The sequence below is a fragment of the Artibeus jamaicensis genome, unplaced genomic scaffold (genome assembly GCF_021234435.1).
Source record: "Artibeus jamaicensis isolate MK-2021 breed Jamaican fruit bat unplaced genomic scaffold, CSHL_Jam_final contig_452, whole genome shotgun sequence".
In the NCBI taxonomy this organism is placed as follows: Eukaryota; Metazoa; Chordata; class Mammalia; order Chiroptera; family Phyllostomidae; genus Artibeus; species Artibeus jamaicensis.
Window position 1 is genome coordinate 16,496,932 of NW_026521837.1, and position 23,786 is coordinate 16,520,717.

The 23,786-nt window shown below is 39.6% G+C and overlaps 1 protein-coding gene and 1 non-coding gene across 2 annotated transcripts in view; both read left to right on the plus strand.

Moving 5' to 3' along the window:
- Positions 1-263: 263 nt before the first annotated feature.
- Positions 264-23,786, plus strand: part of DAPP1 (dual adaptor of phosphotyrosine and 3-phosphoinositides 1) — a 52,431-nt gene continuing 28,908 nt past the window's right edge. Inside the window, exons 1-3 of the mRNA XM_037151928.2 lie at positions 264-520; positions 14,819-14,941; positions 19,270-19,403. Coding sequence (XP_037007823.2) covers positions 420-520; positions 14,819-14,941; positions 19,270-19,403 — 358 coding nt within the window. The 5' untranslated portion in view covers positions 264-419. The remainder of the gene's footprint in view (positions 521-14,818; positions 14,942-19,269; positions 19,404-23,786) is intronic.
- On the plus strand, positions 21,994-22,133 carry LOC119054100 (small nucleolar RNA SNORA42/SNORA80 family). Its single transcript, XR_005083447.2, has one exon. It is a non-coding gene; the product is annotated as a small nucleolar RNA SNORA42/SNORA80 family (small nucleolar RNA).

Below are 23,786 nucleotides of genomic sequence, written 5' to 3' on the forward strand. Positions count from 1 at the left end.
GTTTGTATGTGAGACAGAAGGTGTGGTGAATGAGTGTATGCACCCCCTCTACAAACTAAAGAAGACCAAGGAGGAGTTGTGGTCTGGCCTCACGAGAGGAGTGTGAACTCATGGTCCAGTCTTAATTGGAGTGCTGTCATATTTATCTCATTGGACAGAAACCAGGTTGCGTGATGCAGAGTGTGTCCTCAGAGGTAGCTAGCTAAGTTTGCATACTTCCTGACTGACAGAACACTCCTGCCAGTGCCTCGGGCCAGGGCGGTAAGTGTAAATGTCGGTGGGAGGAGTAACCAAGTTTCACTTCCTTGAAGGTTGGAGACTCACAGCTGGCTTCTCTCAGCGGAGAGTGTGAGGAGCAGCAGAGCCCATTGCTTCTTCCCTCGGCACCTGCAGGGGCTTCACAGACGTGAGAAGCGCGAATGGGCAGAGCAGAGTCTGTAGAAGGGAAGATGAGCACCCAGGATCCTTCAGACCTGTGGAGCAGATCCGATGGAGAAGCTGAGCTGCTGCAGGAGTTGGGGTAAGAGAGAAGATCCAGTTTTCAAAGCGCTTCTTGAGCGAGCATTAACTCCCCGCTCCCCAACGCTCACTTTGATTAATGATTACCTTTAGCACTCTGCCGCCCCCATTTGCCATCCCTTCCACTTGACTCATTTGTGTCTGTTAGGTGTCTTCCTGCTTGGAGCTAACTGCATTGTACAAGCACATATTATTTTCTCAGATGTGAAAGTAGGTAGAGGCGGGCTGTGGGACAAAATTCAAATGCTAGACAGACTCTGAGAGTAGGGACAGAATTGAAATGTGTAAGTTGATGTTACTTGGTTTCCTTCATATTGATCTGGTTTATAAATAAATGTGCTGCTAAATTTTTTAGCTCTATTAAGCTGTTGCTGGTAAAATAAACAGAAAGCCTACCCTACTGTACAGGAGAGGGACTTTTTCAGAAGAGAAAGGAGGAAGTGTCTGCAGCAGTGTCCACATGCCTTTCTTTTTCCTGACACTGCTTTTGTGAACTCGTTTATGTAGGTACATCTGCAGGGGCAACTTGGAGCCTCTTAAATACTAGCAAGTCAGAAAGAGGAGACAGTTTCTGCCTCAAACAGGTAATGAATTTGTGTAGGCGGAGTCATCATAGTCCTGTCTCTAAGAAGGGACCAGATGAGACAACCCATCAGGATATTTAATCAGAGGAAAAAAATAGTACATAAGAGAGGAGTAGAGGATTTCCTAGAGATGCTGAAGCTTTGCCCTAAAACACCAAGAACAGCCTGGTGAGGCTGGTTTTGACACCTGTGCTTCACCAGAGGCAAGACCTGCACCTCCTCTCTTAGTAAACAGCTCAGATCTTCACAACAACCCAACGACATAGGAACTGTTATCATCCCCATCTTACAAAGGAAGAAAATGAGCACCAAAAGTGTTGAATAACTCATCAATGTCACACATCAATTAAATGGCAGAGCTGGGATTCCAGTCTGCCAAAGCCTGTTCCTCCAGAGAAACTGTGAGGCAGGGAAAAAATCTCTGCACTAACGTGTCAGGGATTGTGTCTTTTGTGTTGTATTGGTGTAAAAGTTCTCAATAAGTCCTATCCGTATATTTTAAATTTGAGGTTTCAAAATCAAACTCTACCTTCAGAAGGTAAATCAGATGTAACAGCTAGAATTTTCTATAAAGAAAACTCTTTTATTGGAAATTCAGAGTTCCAGGACATCACCAACCTAGATTTCCCCAAAGAGAAAAGGTAAAATGCCCCTGAGCACCAAAAGCAGGTGTCACAGATCTGGGCACTAAAGCTGGGTGCTTGGGCTCTCAGAGCCTTATTAAATTGTTAAACCGTAATTCTTTAGTACATGCTTCCTTATCTATATTCCCACCCATGGTCAGTAGGAAGCCTCCAAAGAGAAAGGAGCCAAAGATATTCAACTCTGGCCCTTTAATTCAATAATTCTGGAGCCTAAACTGTGCTTTAGCACCTTGGCACTCATTTAGATGACAAGATGAGCTATATGATGTCCCTTCTCCCCACCTTAACATCCATGGCAGGAAGCAAGTACAGGTGAAACCCACAAAGAAACAAATCTGTGTCTTCTCTCCATGTGCAAAGAATACACAGTCAATACAATCCAGAAACACCCCAAAATGTGCATTTATGTCCAGACTTCTTTATTTCAGAAGGCCTGGTAATTTATTAAGCACCTGAGGATGGTTTCTGAAACAACAAGCAAGCTACAATTATCTGGAGAGATTGCTCCATACTTGTGGTTCTAAACCTTGGTGGCACACTGGAATCACCCTAGAAGTTTTAAGAAAACTTCCTCCCAGGCCACAGACCAGACTGATGACATCAGTGTTGTGGGAGTGTTTCTTATTAAACTTTCCAAGTGATTCCAGAGTGAGACCAAGGTTGAGGGATCACTACATAGAATTTAAGTTCCTCAGAAGTGCTGAGTCATGTGGCTTCACCTTTCATTTATGGGGTATGTACCTGAATCTTAAAGCCATTAATACATGCTGACATTTTGTTCGTAAATTTGGGGGCATTTTGTTGAATAATTTTGTCGAGGTATATTTTAGAGATCATAAAACTCACTCATTTCAAGAGTATACAATTCAATAATTTTTAGTAACTTTAAAGAGTGGTACAACCATCACCACAATTCGACTTCAGAACATTTTGACCCCCACCCCAATAAGACTCAGAAGAGCCCGGTTGATTTAAATATACTCAATGGCATGCTGATAAGCCATATAGACAAAGGCAGACCCTGATCTCCAGAGTCTGCCTGTCTTCCTGGTACAAATGCTCCTACCTTGGACGATACCAAACCACCAAAGATTTCACAGCCAGCTTGCAAAATTCCTGAAAATGTACTAATTGACCTGAGTCAGTACTTGCCTCTCCCGGACATCACTGATACACCTTTTACAGGAAATAATTCCTGAGAAACCTTGAAAATAACCTCTTGCCTCTGGCAGAATTCTGAATATAAAAGAAGGTTTTTTCCCCAACCATTAAGTCACTGATTAGGTATGACTTATGCCAAAACTTCTGGTTAATTCAGATTTTAAAAGCTCCTGGGAAGCAAAAAATGGCTAGAGTACTTGATAGATTAAAATAGCTAGTTTTAAAATTATCTTTAATAGGTCATTTGATTAAGTAGGTAGATTTTTACATTTGCATTTCTGATCCACATAGACATAATATGATGATTAAATTAGACAGATTACGTCTTTGTCTCTGGTCCCTGGTTTTCTTCAGACTCTGGAATATGGAGGCTCTGTAAATGAAACCCTGCACTGCAGCAAATCCATCAGTTGCCTGCCTCGGACACACATGACTCGCTCAGAGCACAGGCTCAGTCCTTCCACAGCACTTACATCAAGTAATTCAGATGGATTTCTGCCTCATGTATAGTGTCAGTCAAAAAACATTCATTTTCTTTCATCTTAAAGGTGTTATTTCCTCTTGCAAGAGGAAATAAAACAATCTGTGGTTGTCACTCAGCCTCGCTGGTACCTTGGTGGTGTGGGATTCGGGGAGGAGTGGGTAGTGGCGGAAGAAAGAGCAGGAGGGTGAAGAATGGCCCTTGAGAAGCTAGAGGTGAGCTGGGAATGGTCAGGCTGTATGCTGCTTTCAAAATGAAGCAATGGGGGAATGAAACCAATAATGAATATTAGAGTCATCACCTAAGTAACAAACTGGTGTAGAATTGCTAGTCAGTTAATAATCTAAAATTCCAGAAATTCTTTGACTGCCATAAAGTTTCCTATGAGATAATGTAGGAAAGTTTCCTAAAGGTATAAAGGCTTACCCCTTTATAAATTGCATAACTACAGACACAAAAGGAATACTGAGAAATGCAGATATTTTAGGGTATTTTAAAATTAGATATTTGGATTATCTAGTCACACATATTCCCTCAAATGATAAATATAATAACTATCCCCCTTTTCATATAATTTCCCAAATCTTAAATTTTATAAGAAGTGTCAGTGTTTGGCTGACCAGTGTCAAGAAACTAGACTCTAAGCTATGGATATTTAAGTAAATAAGTCAAAAAACCTCTCATTTCTCTACCCCTTATCTTCTGCATATAAGAGAAGGTTAGAATAGATCAGGGATCAGTAAAATTTTTTAATAAAGAGCCAGGTAATAAATACTTTAGGCTTTGAAGGCCTTATGATCTCCACCAGAACGTCTCGCATCTGCCATTGTGGTGAGAGAATAGCCTGGATAACGGAAGCCATGACCATGATGCTGTTCAAACAAAAAGTTACTTTTGGACACTGAAATGTGAATTTTATATAATTTTCACAAGTCACAAAATCTTCTTTTTTTCCTCTCCCAACCATTTAAAAACATAAAACCATTCTTGGCTTTCAGTCCGTACAAAACACATGCTCTGGCAGGAACTGGCCCTCAGGCAATGGTTTGCTAACCCGAGGAATAAATAACCCAAATGAGTTCTTATTATTAGGTAGACATTTTGCACACACCAGCTCCGGTCTTTAATAGGTACTGGTATTCCAACTTTACATGCAAAGAGACCCATTAGCAGAAAAATCAGGCTGCCTGAGTCCAGCAAATCTGGGTCCCCAGCCCATGTGTAGTCCACCAAGCCAGCATCCGTCATGTCATGATAGTTATTCTTCACTGAGCCCCTACTCCTTGCCTGTACCATGCCATTCACATTCATGGTGTCATTTAGCTTTCACAGTAACACTTTCAATGATACTCCTATGAAATGCACCTTGTGTGTTTCATAGATGCACAAGGTGACATCAAATAAGTGCAGTGAACTGTCCAGGTCACTGACCTCCTAGGTGGGACTGCTGAGTGACATGCCTAGGAGATTACCCCAAAGCTGATGCTCTTTCTACTGATCCAAGAAGGCGAACGTTGTCATTGTGGCAGTCAGGACTTACTGGATGCTCGCTATGTGCCAGGCACTATTGTAAGACCTTTGCCTGCATGACTTTTAAATTCACACATCACTCTATATAGATACCACCGCTAATGTCATTCCCATTCACAAATGACAAAAGTGAAGGACAGAGCATTGATCACATGTCAAGTTTACATGCTCAGAAACCTTCAAATTCAGTTTTGCTCCAGAGTCCATGTGCCTGTCAACCAATGCAACTTCCTAATTTACATCAGACTTCTTTCTTATTACACTAGCACTATATGCAAGTGCTAGTGTGAACTGAGAGAAATAAAAAAGTTCTGTGAGTACTACAACCAATACATTTTATTACTAAAAGACATTAATTATTCTTTCACATGATTCACATTATACATATACATGAGCATGACAAAACCAAGTTAATGTCCTAAACAATAAAATCTTTATTGAATTTTGTATAGATTTCATTTTGAGGTCTAGACAAATTGACAAAGCTAAGAAGAATAGAAAAGTTAAAGCTTTATAGAAACCTGTTTACAAATCTGTGATACCAAATAGAGCAATAACACTCGTTCCTCTTCTGTGCACAATTCTGTAATCCTGGAGTCTAAAAAGGGAAGGTGAGTCTCTTATGGTGGTAGGAGAATATGTAACTAGTGTACAGTTTTCTCTCTCTTTGAGTCAAGTGAATTTCCTCTTCAGTTGTTGTGTTTTCTGTTCCTCTATGGCTGATGGTGTCTTCCTTCTACTTACATGTGGAGAGCTGTCCACCCAGGTTCTCCCCACTGACTGGGGTCACTTTGCTTCATTCATTCACTTTTATGTTCATTCATAGATCCGCCTGTTGTTCAAATTAAGGAAAAAATGGCTGTCCCCTTCAGGAGTGTACAGTACAGAGGACAGCGAAGGCCCCTGTGCATAGTTAGAGGATTCAGGGTGAGAGGACTGAGGGCCATAACAGCATCTGCATAGAGCATAGCTCATATGGCAGGAAGGAAGGAGATCTCTGGAGAAGATGGTCTTGGAACTGACAGGATTTTTGTCAGCTGAAGACAGAAAAAGAAGACATTTGCTGAACAGGAAATGGCATGAGTAAAGTGGTGAAAGCGGCTAAAGTTGTGACTATTCAGAAAATTAAAAGAGCCTTCTTGGACTCCACCTTCCCAGTCTCTGGCATCCAGCAGTTAGTCAGCAGTCAGTCTGGTTTTGGTCTTTACCTCTCAGAGTTCCTTCCTGTGGCCACATTCTATGAGAAAACTTCCATCTGGCTTTCTTCTTCTGGTTTTCTAGTGTCTTTATGATACCTTTCACTATAAAAAAATTATTGATTTGGGAGATAGAAAAGGAAGAGACAAACATCAATTTGCTGTTCAGTGACAATGCTGTCTAAGGACAATTACACTGAAGCAACCTTTTAAAGGCACAGGCTGCGAGAGCACCCAGAGTAAGTGCAGAGTCGAGCTACTCAGAGATGAGTCCTCCTGACAGAATCTCTGGCTCTGGGTTTCTGTGCAGCCATTCTAGTCCTTCTCAAGTTCTTATTTTTTCTAGTCAGTTTTCAAGCTTTGGGTTCCCGTCCAAATCATACATTCCCTGGCCCCAACCACTGGGTGAGCAGTGACATTTTATAGCCATTCCTGCACCATGCAGGCTGACCAGGGGACTGGACAGGAGGACCTCTGCTGGAACGAAATGCAATTTGCCACCCTCCGTCCAGTCTCTCCAAGTCTGACAGCACGAGTATGTTTACCCACGTTTGAGTCAGGCCCTGTAGGTCTCTCTTTATGTGTCTATGTCCTTTCTGTTTGGCCCCTGGCCTGTCTTGCAGACCACCTCAGACTCTGTCTGAGTCATATTTGCTTGTCAGTCACTGTCCTGTATGCTTCTGACTACCTGTGGGAGCTGGTGTGCCTTTCTCTAGCTCCACATTTTAGTCTCTATCTTTCTGTCTACAGCTCTTAACTTGTGTCTCTGACTCTTTGTGTCACTCTATCTCTGAATCTCTGAGTCCCTGTCTTTCTCTCTGTGTTTTCATCCTTCAGAACTTCTTGCCTCATTCCTCAGACTCATTCAAGAACAGGTTTATCCTGGTCTCCAAGTCCCACAGAATTCTTGTCTTCCTCTCAGTCCTCTTTCCCTTTAACTGAGCCTCGACTTCCACCAAAACAACTTGGGGCCCGCCTTCAGTTCATTGTTTGACCAGATCCTCACACGTCTACCTCTGTCATCACTCAGGTATGCTTTTGAAAGCCTGGGGCAACTGGCCTCACAATTTAGCTCAGCTATTAGCACATGTGAATTTAGAATGGCAACATGGAAAGCCACAGACAAGCTGGGTCCATCCCAGAAACCTCCTTATTGGAAAGATTGCAGTGAGTCTTTTTCTTTTTTCAGTCTCTCCTATGTCACACTTTGCCTACCTGAGGCCTCATTAGAACTTTTGGAATCCTAGGCAAAGCCTTTGCTTGATTCTCTGTACCTTGACAGGGCCCATAGCTATGATCAATGGAAAGATAAGCCCAAATTTGTGAATATGGGGGTTAATGTTCATATATATAGACAATATCATCTTGCCCTAAATATTTCACAGCCTGACTATAATGCGAATTGCAGCATGGATAGTTCTTGAACCAAATAAGACATTTCCAAATAAGACATTTCCAAAACCATGATTTCTGATGGTGTAGAGGCTAAAAGCTTTATTTTTCACAAAATCAAGGGACCTAGCAATAACTCAATAAACAAATGAACATGAAGGAAATCAGCAACTAAGCAATCCCATGGACTAACTCAAGAGCTAAGGACATGCTAACCCAAGTCAAGACTGCTCACAGTGGATTCCCTAATAGATTCACCTCATGGTCAATCCCTACTCTGTTCAGAAAGATTCTGAGGCCAAATATTGGCTTAGCAAGAAAGAAGACAGATTGACGAGCCTTATCTATGGCCTTAGAAACAAGGAGTAGCATCATATGCTATGCATTTGTCATCTTTGGCCTAGAGAGTTCACAAAGTGTGCCAGTGTCACTCGAAAGTGAGAATAATTTTGCAAATGAAGAAAAATTCTCTGGACAACAGAGCTTTTGTTGACTGTCCAACTCCAGGACCTTTCACCTGCTTTCACAATCAAGGGTCGAATCTGCTGTTGTGGGTTGAAATGTATATTCTTATATTTTAAAATGTATGTCTTATTATACTTCTAATGGGGCAGAATGTAGGTTCTATGTTACTTCTCTTTGCCAGGAAGGAGAAAATATGCCATTAAATATATGAATAATCCGTAGACATGGGTTACTGAGGAATTTTATCACCAGCAAATACATAATAATCTAATGGATTATTTAACATGCACAGCCCATGTGTTAAAGTGAAAGGTCACTGTCTGTGGCCGCTGTTCTTCTAGCTTCCTTTTGCATTCCTCCTCAGTGTCGACCTTCTGTCCCAGCTTGTGACCCTCCTCCTCCATGGAGACCTCCCTGATCATCCTACCTTCTGGGAAGCCCCCTTCTGTCTTATCTACTGTCCATCTCACTAAAGTGCCAGCTATTTGTGATTTCCCAACAACACGGCCTGCGAATCCTTCTCATTCCCCCACACTGGTACTGCAGAGCCACTTAGTGTTGTGCTTTGACCTCTTTTTCTTCCTCTTCAGATGCCACAGTCTATGAAGGCAAACCATCAGAGTTGTAGAAATGAATTAAAGTTTTTTAGGACCAAGAGTTTTTCACCTCTGTGATTTTCAAAGTATAAACTGCATATCAATCACAGGAGGCTGTTGCTAGATAGAGATTATAACTCAGCAGGTGTAGGGGGTCTGATAATGTGAGTTTCTAACAATCTCAGGGCACTAAGTAGCAAGGCTTTGCAGTGTTTTCAAACCCCAGGTGCAACCCATTAGTGTTCCCAAAGTCAGTTTAGGGAATCACAATCAATATCTATTAAAAAGAAATAGAAGAGAAAAAATAGTAAATAGCATATAGAATAGTGTTTTCTCCTATAAATTTTTTTGGCTTTTTGTGTATGTATGTAATATATGTCTGTGTGTGTGAGTGTGTATATAGAGAGAGAGATACAAAATGTGTTTTATATCATAGGCCAGTTCAAAAAGTTTGAAAGCCTCTGCTTTAAAGAACAGTGCAAAATGAGATAAAAACTTCTTTCAGCAAAGTAAGGCAGCAAAACCCAATGGGATAAGAATTTATAGAGGCTCCAAAATGCTGGGGCCATTCCCCAGAAGGTTCTAACATGAAGGGGCCCTGGAGAGAAAGAAGAGGCTGAACATGGGAACCAGTTTTCTGGATCTAGCTTGTCTTTTTCTCTGTGGTTGGGTTTGTTTCCTGTACCTTGCTGAGAGGCAGCTATGAAAATTCTTTAGTGGATGGGTGTTTCCTAATTTGTTACTGTATCACGGAAAAGGATAATACCACTGTTTCCTTCAAGGTCAACTGCTGGTTTTGATAATCTCAAAAACACAGCACAAATACTCTTTTAAGGCCTGAGAAGCCTCCGCTCTGTTGCCTCTATCAGCCTGCGAGACACAGGAATGGCAGCGTGTGGGCCTGGGGGAAAAGTAGACTATATGACATTGCTTTGAGTGTGTTGTTAGAAACAGCAGTTCCTTGTGCTTTTTAACTTCTTCGGGGAAAATGAAACCAACATTTTTTTGTAAGTTTTAGGAAAACAAACTTTATTCCTAACTATTCCCAGCACCTATCACAATGTCTGGCATATTCATAACATGCTGTATAATGAGTAAATCTTGTGTTCTGTTCTCTTCTACAAAAGTTAAGGAAGCATATAAAAAATGTATAAAAGAAGACTTCCAACATATGAAAATAAGAGGGTTTTCTTTCCAGGCATTATTATTAGTCACCTTGACAGACGAGAGGAAACTGAGGTTGCTACTCGAGAGGGGTCACACTGCTAATCAGAAGTCATTGATGTGGATAGACTAGCTGGGAAAATGACTAGCAACAAAGGCATTGTCTATTTTCCCCAAAATTCTCACTGTCACTGCATGGATGTTCCAGATGTATGTGGCTGCCTATTAGCATTCATTTTCGCTTAGCATTTTCCAGGAATAAAAATGTTTCTTCTAGCACTTACCTTCGAAAGACGTCACCCTTCAAATGTAGCTGGAGGAAGCGTGACAGCGCAGCAGAGAAAAATGACCTACTTGGGAGATTTAATCAATAGGACGTTTAGTGTGAATCAGCAGCGTGATGCAATTGTCAAGAAACTAACGCAATCTTGGGTTTCTGTAAGGCAGACAGCAGCTAGAATAAGGGAGACTTGTGAGGCTTTGTTTTGCATGTCAGACCTTAGCATTAAGTTGATTATAAGAATTTGGAAAGTAGTCAAAGGAGGTAAGTTTCTGGTCAGTAAGGTCCCTGGGTGCTAAAGGGATTGACAGACTGTCATAAAAGAAGTTGAAGGTGATGGAAAGGGAAGAGGATACATTCTAAATGCTTTAAATTAGTGTTTAACACAATGCTACTTTTTATTACAAAATATTTTATTACAAACTCATAAGCATGCAATTCTGTAACAAAACATTATCACACTCAAGCACACCATATGATATTTTAGATGAAATGTGCAAATTAAAACTGTAAATTATTATACCTATTTTATCACTCTACCAACCACATTCAAGCAGGTGTTACTTCTGCCAGACCCTGTATTTGTTTAAGTTGTCATTTTTTTTAAGTTTAACACCAAAAAGTAGCTCTTGGGCCATCTGTTGAATGCAGGGGGTAGCAATTCCTGGAAATAATCATGGAAGCACTGAAGTACAGAGTGAGCTTACTTAGGAAATAGTGAGCTTCCCTGCATTGGTAATATGTAGGCAAAGGTTGGATGACAGTCATGTTAGGGTTTAGATTTTATTCACACACTATTCAAAATTTTAAAAGAATTTTAATCAATCTGATGGTTGCAACAGGAGATTATATCTGACTTCTGTTTATTAGGGTAAACATTTAAATTGCTTAATTAAAAAATAAAAGTCCTATACGGCTTTTATAATCACCAGAGATGAGTTGACTGTGAAGACAATGAAGTTGCAACCTCAGGGAGCCTGCTTGGCGTGGACACTGGCCGTGTGGTTAATAAGCAGTGTCACACCGAAGCGTATTTAATGTTAGTCCCTGTGTATAACATTTCAAATGCCCTGGAATCTGACAACTTATATTTGAGAGAAATTTAATGGGAGTTCCCAAATTTGCCAACAATCTGAAAAACTTTATTACAAATATAGCTGAAAATAACTTTTCTACACTACCAACAATTTTAAAAATTATTCTAGGTGAGAGACTGAATTACTGTTCCAGTCTCTCTCTAAAGTATTAGATTTTAAAATTGTTACTATATGAAGAAATAATCAATGATAATACAGCCAAAAAAGGGGGAGTATGGACATAAGTTAAACAATAAATAAAAATTAGTTATTTTTCTCAGATTTGTGATGTTTGTGATATTCATCAGCTTTTTAAATTTGAGTTTTTTGTGGTTTCTTATTCTAAATAATTATTTTCTTATTTTTTGTAGCTTTATATTAAATATCTTAATGAGATGTCCAAATTTTACAAGTTTAAGTTTCTTAAAATCTGACTCTTCCCTCTAAAAATCATAACAGCGAAATAAAAGAAAACCTTTTAAACACAGTTCCAGTTACAGGAAATTTAGGTCCATGCAATTAGGACTCTGTGTAATGAACTGTTGGATGTGCAGTTTAAGCCATAAAAGCTCCATCAGTAAAGCCTGCGTAATAGTGACCAAGGACCTGTGGGTATCCAGTGGCGAGCACAGCGCAGCATCAGTCTCCTCCCAGCTTCATCTCGCCACTCATGACCACTGCCCTTTGACACTCATCCTGAATCAGACACGCCACCGTGCAGGGCTCTGATCCTGTGCACAGCTAGCATTCCGTTGCCTCTAGGCCTTGGCTCTGGTTATTCCCTTCCACCCCCACCCCACCCTCCGTCCAAGTGCTGGGCCAATTCCAACATTTAATAAACAGTAGATGAATAAATTAAAAATAAAACATATTATTAACAGGGTTATCTTTGGAGGTTGGATTATGGAAAAAATAACTGTCTTATTTTCAATTTTTAATTACCCAGTAAATATATGAATCTATTTTTTATTAGAACAAGCTATAAGAAAAAATTGATCAAGCTAAAGTCTACTTTAACAATACCCTCAATCTTGTTCCTTTTGTTAAGGAAACCATACTTATGACTTTGGTGTATACTTTTATTTTGTGCACTTGCCTGTCATTATATGTACACATATATGTGTTGGATAGTTTAGGGAGAGAATGGGTGATTTTATACAACTAGTGGTGTCATTCTGTACTTACCACTAATTCCTCTAATTTAGTACTATGTTTTGAGAGCAATCAACTTACAATGTGCGTGTACAACACCCCCAGTGTTTCTCAGTGCGGGGTGTAACTGGTGTTCTGAGCAGGAAAATTCTTGTTTGCTCAGAACTCATCATTCTTAGTAAGATGTGAAGCATTCCTGGCAGCCCACCTGACCAAGGGCTGACAGCACCCAACCCCCTACCCTCATCATTTGACAACCAAAAATGTGCTCACATATTTTCAAACACTTTTGGTTAACTTTTTACATAATGTCATCCATGAGCACTCAACCCTGTCATATCACTATTACTGGGTATTTACAATGGCTCCAAATGTTTACTCTCACAAAGATGTCTGCAACAAACACCTGTGTTCATCTTTCCTCTGCTCACATGTGAGTTCTGCTAGGCAGACACAAGAAGTGGAGTCTCTAGTTACCTGTGCATGTCCTGTTACACTGGACAACCATGGACAATAATATCCATCTCCCCCAAATTCTCTAATAGCTAATAATATCTAACTCTTCAATTTTACTCAATCTAATTGATAAAGAAAATGGCACATTTTTATTTTAATGTGCATATCTCTGTTTGGTACTGAAATTTTATTTAAAAACATAATTCCTCTTCTGTGAAAAACTTTTACTTTGTCTTCTCTGTGTGTATATATTTTAATTTTCACTACATAAACTTTATAATAAAAAAATTATACACACTAAAAAATAACCTGCGTGTCCTTGAAGGCCTTAACTTTGATATTGGCTCATTGGGGAATGGTCTTAATTTTTCTTCCTGAAACCTCTGTTGGGTGCTTCACTCTGTAGTATACAGTTTGCAAAGTATTTGTCTCATCCTTCTGACTAGATTTAATGGTTTCTTGAAGTTCAGACCTGGGCTTTTCCATTTTTGTTCTCTTGACCTGCCCGGTACAGTGCCTTGCACGATGCTTTGCACAGATTTAAAGCTTAATAAATAAAGACTTACAAAGTTGCCAGTCAGGGCACATTGCCTAAGTTGCAGGCCAGTTCCCAGCAGGGGACACACAAGAGGCAACCATACATTGATGTTTCTCTCCCCTCTAAAGATAAATAAAATCTTCAAAAAAAGTAATACTAGTAATTACCTACTCTTTTTGCTCTAAAGTGACTTTTTAAAAATCAGTGCTTACCCTGTACATAAAGATGTATGTACCAATTTGGTACCAAGAATTAACTGATCAGACACAACCATATTATGCAACATGACCAATAAGATGCAACTCCTATATATTCATGGTTCAAGTCAGGACATTCACACCAGTTGGCTATTGTTGTGTTGGCTATTGTCATTTTTCTATCTGATGATCTAAAGAAAAAGAGGTTAGCGCCCCTGACTAAGTAGTAAGAAATTGCATGTTTTAAAAACTCGGGTGACTCACCAGTGTGCTTCTTGCAGCACACCGGCTGAAAATCACTGCTGTGGATGTATAGGACATCTCTTAGGAGGAACCCCAAGAAAATGGTTAGCACTGGTGTCCCTAGGGAAAGGAACAAGGGAACTGAGGATTAAGGATGAAAAGAAAGCTTTTTTGTTTTCACTATGTCTTCTTTTGGAGAGCATTTGGAATTGTTTTCTTCTCTCATGGATATCTGTTACCTTTTCTAAACCCCTTTTTTTCCCTAACCCATAGATCTATTTGAATATCCTCAGGAACCTCCTCAGCTCTACAGATATTTGTCAGTTTGAAACAGTATTCAGTGTGACTTGCATCTCGTATAAAACATCTGAATTCCTCATGACAATGGACTCTAGTATTAAATACCTCAGTGGTTTCCACACTGCAAAAGGTGGTGCCACACTTGCAAGAGAGATTGTGAAAGAGAGAACAAATGAAAGAAAGAAAATTGGCCAAAGCCAATTCTTAGTTATTTTTGACTTGGACTTTTAAAGATTTCCTGTTTACAAAGTAATTTTATATGCTTGTCTGCTAGGGCTGCCAGGACAAAAATATCACAAAATGGGCGGCTTAAACAGAAGAAATTTCTTGTCTCACAGTTCTGGAGGATAGAAGCCTGAAATCAAGGTGTCAATGGGTTTGGTTCCTTCTGAGGGTTGTGAGAGAGGGTCTGTTAGAACCTGTTAGAGGGTTGTCTTCACATTTACGTGGCACTCTCTCTATTTGCAAGTCTATCTCCAAATGTCCCCTTTTTACAAGAGGACACCAGTACCTATTGATTAGGGCCCATGCTAATGGCCTCATAACTTCCTGAAGACCTTATCTCCAAATAAGGTCACATTCTGAGGTTCCAGGGCTTAGGTCTTCAACCTATGAATTTTCAGAACACAATTCAACCCATAACACTGTTGGTAGCCAACTCTCTCTGCTCTTCCCTTTAGTCAAGCCCAGTGATTTCCTTGTGCTGTTGTGTCGGCTGAGAGCTTGGTCTCTGGGCCACCTATATGGGGAGGATTGCCGAGGTGATGTTTGAGAGGAAAAGTCAGTAAAAGAAGAGTCGCCCTGCAGTTTGCCCTGAGTGAAAGCACTGTTCTCTCCTTCCTAGGTGGTATCACGGCAACCTAACGCGCCACGCGGCCGAGGCTCTCCTCCTCTCAAATGGATGTGATGGTAGCTACCTTCTGAGGGACAGCAATGAAAGGACCGGGCTGTACTCTCTCTCCGTAAGGTAGGATGCATAGTCACTCTATGAATTCAACATGGTCCCATTTCTTAACTTAGAGGGCCACTGACTTTATTATCACAATCAAATAGTCAGATAACAAAATCTTCTTGGCTCCTGGTAGACCAGCCAGTCTAAGAATTGCAAGCTCTGAGCAGTGAGACTGTAAAACACATTCTTGCTCCTTCCATTAGCCAGTAAAAAATGTAAGAGCTGAAGGAGAGTTTATGAACTGTTTAATCCAAACCTCTGGCTTGACTGATGAAGAAACTGAAACCTGAAGTAGTAAACTGCCTTGCACCTAATCAACCAGTGATACAAAGAGCACCAGAATGCACATCCCTGAATACAGGCCCTGAGTGTCCTTGCTTCCTCTGGAAACTGAGAGTGATTTGTGTCTGTGCAACTCTCACTACCACAACTTCAGGCAGGCGTTAATGCAACTTTTACTTTTTCTTTTCTGTGAATGGACTGACCTTCTTTCTCAAGGTTTCATTTCCGCTGAAGGTTAACAAAGTTAATCTAGACCCTCCTAGGTATCAAAAACAGTAACTGTCCAGTCCTACCAGGGTCTCTCTCCTCCCTTTCCCTGCGTGGCTTTCCTATCAGAGAAGTTGGCCTTGCCATGAGATAAGCAGTGGGAGTCGATGGTTCTCAATCAGCATCTGTCACTTTCCCTTCTGTTGGCAAGTAGCAAGTCTTTGTGGGTTTGTGGGCATTTGCCCCAGCTTAGACTAGGCATGCAAGGACTCCATTAAACTGCCTTCAGCCACCTGCCCATTAACCTCAAAGTATTACTATTTTATTACTGCTCTGGTGGTACCGCCACATAGCCTTGAAAGAAAGCAATAGGTTCCCTCCCTGTTGGAGTCCCTCACGTTGATCACTGATCCCTCATTAAAAGGTTTTCTCTTTTTTTTTGCTGCTCCACATGGTCCAGGCCTCCTTGTCACTATCTCAGTGGCAACCTCTACATGCCTCTCTCTGAATCCTCATTTCTATCCAGCTCAGCAATATATTTTTAAATCTCCTCTCCCTCTGATAGGGGGAAAAATGGCTATAAACAGATTTCCTTAAATAATTAATGGCAGGCTGCTATGAGTGCAAAAGCCAAGAATTCATGTATTTTCTTATCTTCTATTTGGACTTGGGGCCTTCCATATTTCTGTACTACAAAAATGTAGTATAGAAAATGTAGAATAAGAAATTATCCTACATCTTAGTGGTTTAATACAACATAAACTTATTATCTCACAGTTTCTGCCTATCAGAAGTCCAAGCATGATATGGTTAGATTCTGTGCTCAGTCTCTTACCAGGGTGAAATATAGGCGTTGGCGAAGGCTGTGGCTCCTCTGGGGCTCAGTCTCCTCTTCCTTCACTCTCTCCTTTCTTCTTCATTTATGTCCTTGCTGCTGTAGGACTGAGCTCACCATTTTCCATATAGCTGTAAACCAGGGACCACTCTCCGCTCCTAGAGGCCACTCGCAGTTCCTTGCCAAGTGACCCCATAGGCAGTTCACATGGACGTTTGCTATTTCCTAGACCATAAGAGCATACATCTCTGATTTCCTCTTCTGTGACCAGTCAAAGAAAACTGTTTTTACCAAAACTCTTACATGATTAGTTCAGGCCCACCCAATCTCCTTATTTTAAGGTCAGCTGATTTGGGACCTTAATTATCAGAAAAAAATGCCTCCACAGCAGCATTTACATTGGTGCTGTATTGGGTAAGTGGGGAAAAGTGTGTGTACTCCGGGCACTGAGAACTTTGGGGCTGTGCTTGGGTGCTGCCCGCCTTCCATTCCCTGGCTCACTGGAAGTCTTCAGGCTACTTGAAGGGAAGTGGGAAAATAGGTGGGAAGGTGGTGGGGTAAATAAGAGGGTCACAGAAAAAAAGCATTAACATTTTTATATTACTCAGCTGTATTTTCTTTACAAATTTTCTAAACATTTTGGGGAAAACTATTAGTAAAAAATAGAATTCTGTTTAGGTGGAAGCATGAACTGTGCTTTCTGGATCAACAACAAATGTTAAAATTCATCAAGTGATTATACTATGGATCCTTTACTCTATGTGTCTCCCCAAAATCTCAAACAAACCTGTGGAATTATGGGATCAAAGCATGTTAACTTCTCACCTATATGTTTCATCTGAACAAATGGATTATTATCTCCTTACAAATAGATGGCATATATATTACATCTATATAAAACTTTAACTATAAACAATTCATTTCCATGATAAGTACTTGTAAATGCTTTCAAACACACACACACATAGCAGATGTGACAGGAATCATAGATCAGCTCAGGATAATAAATAAATATTTAAGAGTATCCACTTTGTGCCAACCATTTTGACAAGTCTTATAGAAGATTCAAAGAATTTGCCCTTAGGAACTATAGTCTTACATGAGTAATAAGATATTTCCATATACCTCACTATGAGGTAGAGTGCAGTAAATAACGTGAAAGACAGCAAAATAAGTGCTTGGATTTTTAGAAGAGCAAAAGTAACTCAAGCTAGATGAATCTTGCAATATTTGTCAGAGTAGGTGGTATTTGAATAGATGCTTTGTCAGAAACCAAGGGGAAAAAGTTGCAAGTGAAGGGAACTATATGAGCTAAGGGGCAAAGTGAAAAGTCCTAGGAGAAATGTAGGTCCAGCTGGACTAGAGCAGCAGTTCTCAAGGCGTGGTCCCCAGATCAGTAACATCACCTGAGAATGTGGTAGGAATGTAATTCTCAGGCCCCACCCTGGACGTACTGAATCAGGAATTCAGGCAGTAGGGCCCCAAAATCAAGGTTTTAACAAGCCCTCCAAGTGATTCTGAGTTTTTATCAATTTGAGAGACAGAGAGAGACATCAATTTGTTGTTCTACTTATTTATTCATTCATTAGATAATTCTCGTATGTGCTCTGACCAGGGATCAAACCCAAAACCTTAGCATAGTCAGGATAATGCTCTAACGAACTGAGCTACTCTGCCAGAGCTGATTCTGGTTTCTGATACATGTGACAGCTAGAGCCTGCCTGCACAGAGAGGAGAGTAGTGGGATTCAAATAAAATATACATAGTGTGTCCAGAAGGTATCCAGCCATGTAGTATGAAAAATAAAGGCATTTATTAAACAAGATACAAGATACAAGAAACACTGTACATAGAACAATGATGCATCAGTCCCCTTCAAAGTAAGTGACTTGGAGCCTCACACATTTCTCCCAATTGCCATCAGCTGCCCCATCATACTTTCCTGAATCTTACTGATGGTCTGAAATTTCTTCCCTTTCAAAGGTGCTTTTAGTTTTGGGAAAAGCCAGAACTCACATGGTGCCAAACCTGGGCTGTAGGGGGTCTTAGTCAATGGGGTGATTTGATATTTCCCAAAAAACACTACATGAGGCACGATGAATGAGTGAGTGTGTTGCGATGATGAAGCTGCCAATCACCAGTTGCCCATAGCTATAGCCTTCTGAATCATTTGAATAACTTTTGCAGAAGAACATTTAAGCTTAACACAAAATCTGATGCAGATTCACTGCTCTACTCATTCAGTCATTTTGAATACGATGGCAACACAGTACATGTTCTCGCTCAATGGTGTCTACCACCCCCATTTACTAGTACAGTGAAGTTGTCATTGTTCATGCATACACATTCCAGTCCACTCTCTTTGGCTGCCAAGTTACATCGATGTTGCACAACCCATTCTCATTGTATTAACAATGGCTGGACTTTTTCTAGGCAGATCTCATATATATTATATATAATTTATAATTTGTTTAGTACTCTGCCTTATTCCAAAAATGAAGTGGAAAGTTAAATGTAGGAAATTTGATATTTTAGTCAGTAGGCAGTGAAACTGGCATGGGAGGAAAAGGGCTGGACTCAGATAACTAATTCAGTGACAGATGTAAAATTCAGACTGACTGCCAAACAAGTAAGGAAGTTAGGCCAAGGACAGAGGAGAATGTGGGGAAGATGTGACCTGTCATTTCCATCATCTCTTTTCCCTGCCCTTCTTAAACTCATGCTCCTTGGGGAGGTTAATGTGCAAGGACTCTTTCGACAAGTGACAGAATGCACAGGTACCATTGTCTCTTATCTTCTACTGGAGTGAAAAATTGTTAAGAGCACAGTTTGCCAAAACAAACAAACAACAACAAAAAACTGTGCTGCAATCACTGAAATGCCAATGATTTCAATGATTGTGTCATAATTCTGTTTTTAGGGGGGTTTAATGGTTATACAAATACCTAAGGTTACTACTTTCCTTCAAAAATGATACTAATTTGTTAAATAACATTAAGCATTTCTTTTTCCCTTTCAGAGCCAAAGACTCCGTCAAACACTTTCATGTTGAATACACTGGATATTCATTTAAATTTGGCTTTAATGAATTTCCATCTTTGAAGGATTTTGTCAAGCATTTTGCAAATCAGCCTTTGATTGGAAGTGAGACAGGTAAGCTCTGAACAGAGACACTTGATGTATAAGACATTGCTTCAGGATGGAGGAGCAACAGGTGGATCTCAATTAAACACTTGCCACTTCTATTGAATTAGGTGCATATGACATGCAATTGGATATATGTTTAGAAACTTCTTTCCAATAACTGCCTCATGTGCTACATTAATAAATTATATATGTATAAATTTATATTTACATGTATTTAAGTATTATTTTTAGGAGGAAACAAAGTGCTTTGCACAAAGTAGAAACTTTTTGTCAGAATGTTATTTAAAGGATTTGATTAGAAATGCACAATTTCTTTAAATTGACCTGTTCAATTTATAATAGTATATACAGTAAACAAAAAAAGAACACAGTAAGAACAACTTTTTGATTCCTTATAATTTTAGGTATGGGTAGCTTGCATATTGAGGAGGCCCATAACAGATAATTCTGTTCTTAAAAAATAAAATTCATATTTAAATTCCCACAAAGATAATTGAATATTGAAAATATTGACTAGCAATTGCTCTTCTGAGCAGTTCCTACATTTCATCATAACACTCTGGTTCTCTTGTCTTGGTTTCTCATACATTTTTAAATTGGATTTACATATGGCTTAAAAAAAGTTAAATTTACCTATTTTAGTTGTTAGAGTCAAACCATAATCTGCAAATTAAAAAAACAAACAAAAAACACTATTTTAGTATTTGAATCATCAAATTTTTTTGTCCATACTATTTAAATAAAGTAAAAGATTGTCCCTATATTTGTGATATAAAGTCACAATTTTATATGTAATGGTAACTAAATAGTAACTCTCAGTTAATCAAGAGTTGGGCAAGTCCAAGAACCTGTGGCACAGAGGAACTCAAGACTTAGTAACTCACCTGGTTACTGTGAATTCATACCTGCTGTTTTCTTGGTAAACATGGCCATGGGGGTTTTTGTTAACTGCATTGTGGTGGGAAGAGATGCCATTATGGCTTTTTCTTTTGTGCTATTTTTGTGGTCTGGATAGACCCTACTATAAATCACACAGTGCAGAGTATAGATGAAAAGCACAGTGGAAACCATGAAATATTTGCCTTACTTAATATTGACCACACAAGGCCTATCACAGAATATTCCAAACTACAAAATTAAAGCCGTAATATTTTTCTGATGGAAATCTCTCCATCAGCCCTGAAAATTACTTCACCACTTAGCCAGAAGTAGTTCTCAAAAGCAAATGGTGGGTAGGGTTGTATTTATTTCCACTGCTACTGCGGCTTTGGCAAGCATTTCAGTTTCTCAAATCCCTTCACTTCAGACTTATTTCCTGCTTGTGCCCAATCTACACTCAATTTTGTTCAAATCTTGGTCATTGGCAATGAAGAGATTTTTTAAACCAAAGACTTGTTCTGTCTACCTCTATTTTTGTGCTTCTGCATGTCCCTCAGCGCATGGCACTTTGGGTGAATGAATGAATGGGTGGATGACTATGAATGGGAAATCTTTGAAGCCTTCAAAGCCATTATAATTGGTACTTCCAGCCTATTCTTCTTTCTCCATGCAAAGTCAGCTCCCTTCTTTTAAATTCTTCTCCTAGACCCTATTTTCAACCCCTTTGATCATTCTCTGTACTCTTTCCCGGACTTTCTTGAAGTTAGGAAAAAGATTTCCATTTTGCCTACCAACATATTTCAAAACATTTTAAGATTAAAGTGAATGCAGAGATTTTTAGTTGAACCTTTCTGGCACTTATCCAATCACCAGTTAAGGGTATCACCTCTAACTGCCCTAAAGTAAAGGTTTTCTGACATTGAATTTGGGACACTGTTAAACTTCCCAGTAAATAAATTAATCTAGCTAAAGAAGGTTTATGATTACTGCATTAGGGATTATAAGAATTTGTAATCCAGACTCCTACAGTATTCTCCAAAGCTAAAGCTTGCTCTACCATTATCATTACCATCTCCTCTGTTCTATTCATTATCTAGTAAGGAATTTGCTGCTATTTAAATCCCTGCTACAGGATTGTGGTGCTGATGGACATACACTTGACTTACTGGGATCTAGCTCTTGAGTTAGATTCTATGAAATATGTCTTGACTTACTGGTATCTAGCTCTTGAGTTAGATTCTATGAAATATTTCGTATTCTATGAAATATGTCTTTTATCCACTCCATCCAGATGAAGGCAAAGCTACTAAGGCTGGAAACAAGGGGCAAAAACCAATGACAAATAGGTGTTTCAATTTTGCCCCTCTGGGAAAAATAGACTTCAGGAAATTAGATAAGGCACTGAAGTCATGATGACTCGAGCCTAGAAGTTCCTCAGAAGCCACAGAGCCATCACCGTGACCTATGAAGAATGGTGAATGGAAACTGGGATGCCACCTCCTGACATAGGTGTCTTCTTGTTCATTAAGAGTTGGCTTCTGTCCTGGCCAGGTGGCTCAGTTGGTTGGAGCATCATCCCATACACCTAAAAGTTGCTGGTTTGATCCCAGTTTGGGGTACATATGGGAGGCAACTGATCAATGTTTCTCTTTCTCTCAAATCAATTCTTTAAAAAAAATTTTCAAGTGAGAATTTTTAAAAAGTATTGGCTTCTGGAGCATGGTAATGGATTTATGGCAGGCCCTTGTCTATGGTGAGCCTCTCATAGTGTACCCATGCCAGAGTAAATTGCAACCTTGAACCATTGCCCAGCCTTTTTACCTGTGGGCTGTGAGCACTGAAGGGGGTTGTACAATGTTAAGAAAAGAAAAGAAGAAGAATAAAGAATTGGCTTCTGGTGTTGGCTCCCTTTGATCAACAGACCTCCAGGTTGATGATTCCTTGAGCACCATTAGAAAAAGTGCAAATTCCTCTTCAAGTTTTTGTTGTATAAAAGATCACCAAGGGAAGGAAGCATTTGCCTGCACAATGGAGGATCTCACTTCCAGATCCTCAGAAAGGGAAGGACTACACTTAGGTATTTCAAGCCTTTCCTCTCAGCCCAGACCCCATTCAGGCCAGCCTCACATTGCAGAGTCTGGAGAGTGAGTTTATTTAAGAGAGACTTTCTCCCACTCATCCACTGGAAGGGATGGAATCACATCTGAGGACAATGGAGAAGATCTTCAAATAGCCAACGACCTTACACTTTTGCCTTGCACTTATATTTATGTCTTCAGTAGAGTGAAACCAAGAACACTTGGTTCTGGGTCACAAGAAAATATTTGTGCTCAGGATAGGTGACAGTATTAATCTAAAGTGATGAATACTATTTCAAAATATCTTTCTTTCCATTCTATTTCTACTCTCTATTCTTTAAACTCTAGGAATTTCTGTCTCCTACTCCAAAGAATGAATTTCCTAAACAAGATCTAATCCTCCTGACAATCTTAAGATTCTATTGTTACAATTTTCCCTTTCCTTTGCTATAATCTGCATTTAAATCTCTCTAATGTCCACTAACATTTCTGTTCACTCTAATTTCTCCTTATTAATACCCCCAAACACTTTAAAACTATTTCCAGTATTCAAAACCCAATCATATACCCTCTTGCTTTACCCTTTTGTCTTTGAACATATTTATCACTCACTTTTAAAATCTTTGCTGTAGTATGTATCCTCTGTGAGAAGAAGGATTTTTGTCAGTTTTGTTCCATAGTACGTCCCAACACATAAAAGAGTTAAATTACCCACACATTTCATGTGTGGTATCCATCCCATTACCGACGCCTGCACTGCATCTTAAGTGGCAACACCACAACCAGCAGACCCCTGATGATTAACATTAACTTCCAAAGTTTATACAGAGAATAATTTGAAGTGATGTCATGTGTGAATGTATGCCAATAATGGTTAAATTCAGAATTTTCCTTTCATTTGTAATAACAAGATGTTACATAAAACATCTTTTCATATTATACATAGCTTCAAAATTCAACTCAAATAGGCTTGAAAATTTGAGACTTTTTATATATTTTTAGTCCCTTATTAATTTTTATTGTATATTCTTGTAATTGGCCATTTCCTATATATTCTTGAAAATATAGATAACTGTGTGGGCAACTTTGCCTGTTCCCCCATCCGCCATGGATGAAAGTAACTCTACCAAGACATGATCTGCCTGGGGAGGAGAGGTGGCCAATCTCTCAGAGGAGAAAGGCCAAGAGCCCCTTCCTCAATGGCTTTTATTGTGTTGTAATACACAGGCATATAGGGGGCAAGGATCAAACAGTAGATAACATTTCAAAGAAATCTGAGGGCTTAGTCTGAGTCAGTGTCTGTCAGGAAAGGGGGGTGCAGAAACTTTGGGAGACATACTCATTTCCTTCTCGGACCCTTAACATATGAATGAAAGCACTCTTAGCAAAGGAGGCTTCATAGGACTTTTAGGAATTCTTTCTTATGCTCAAT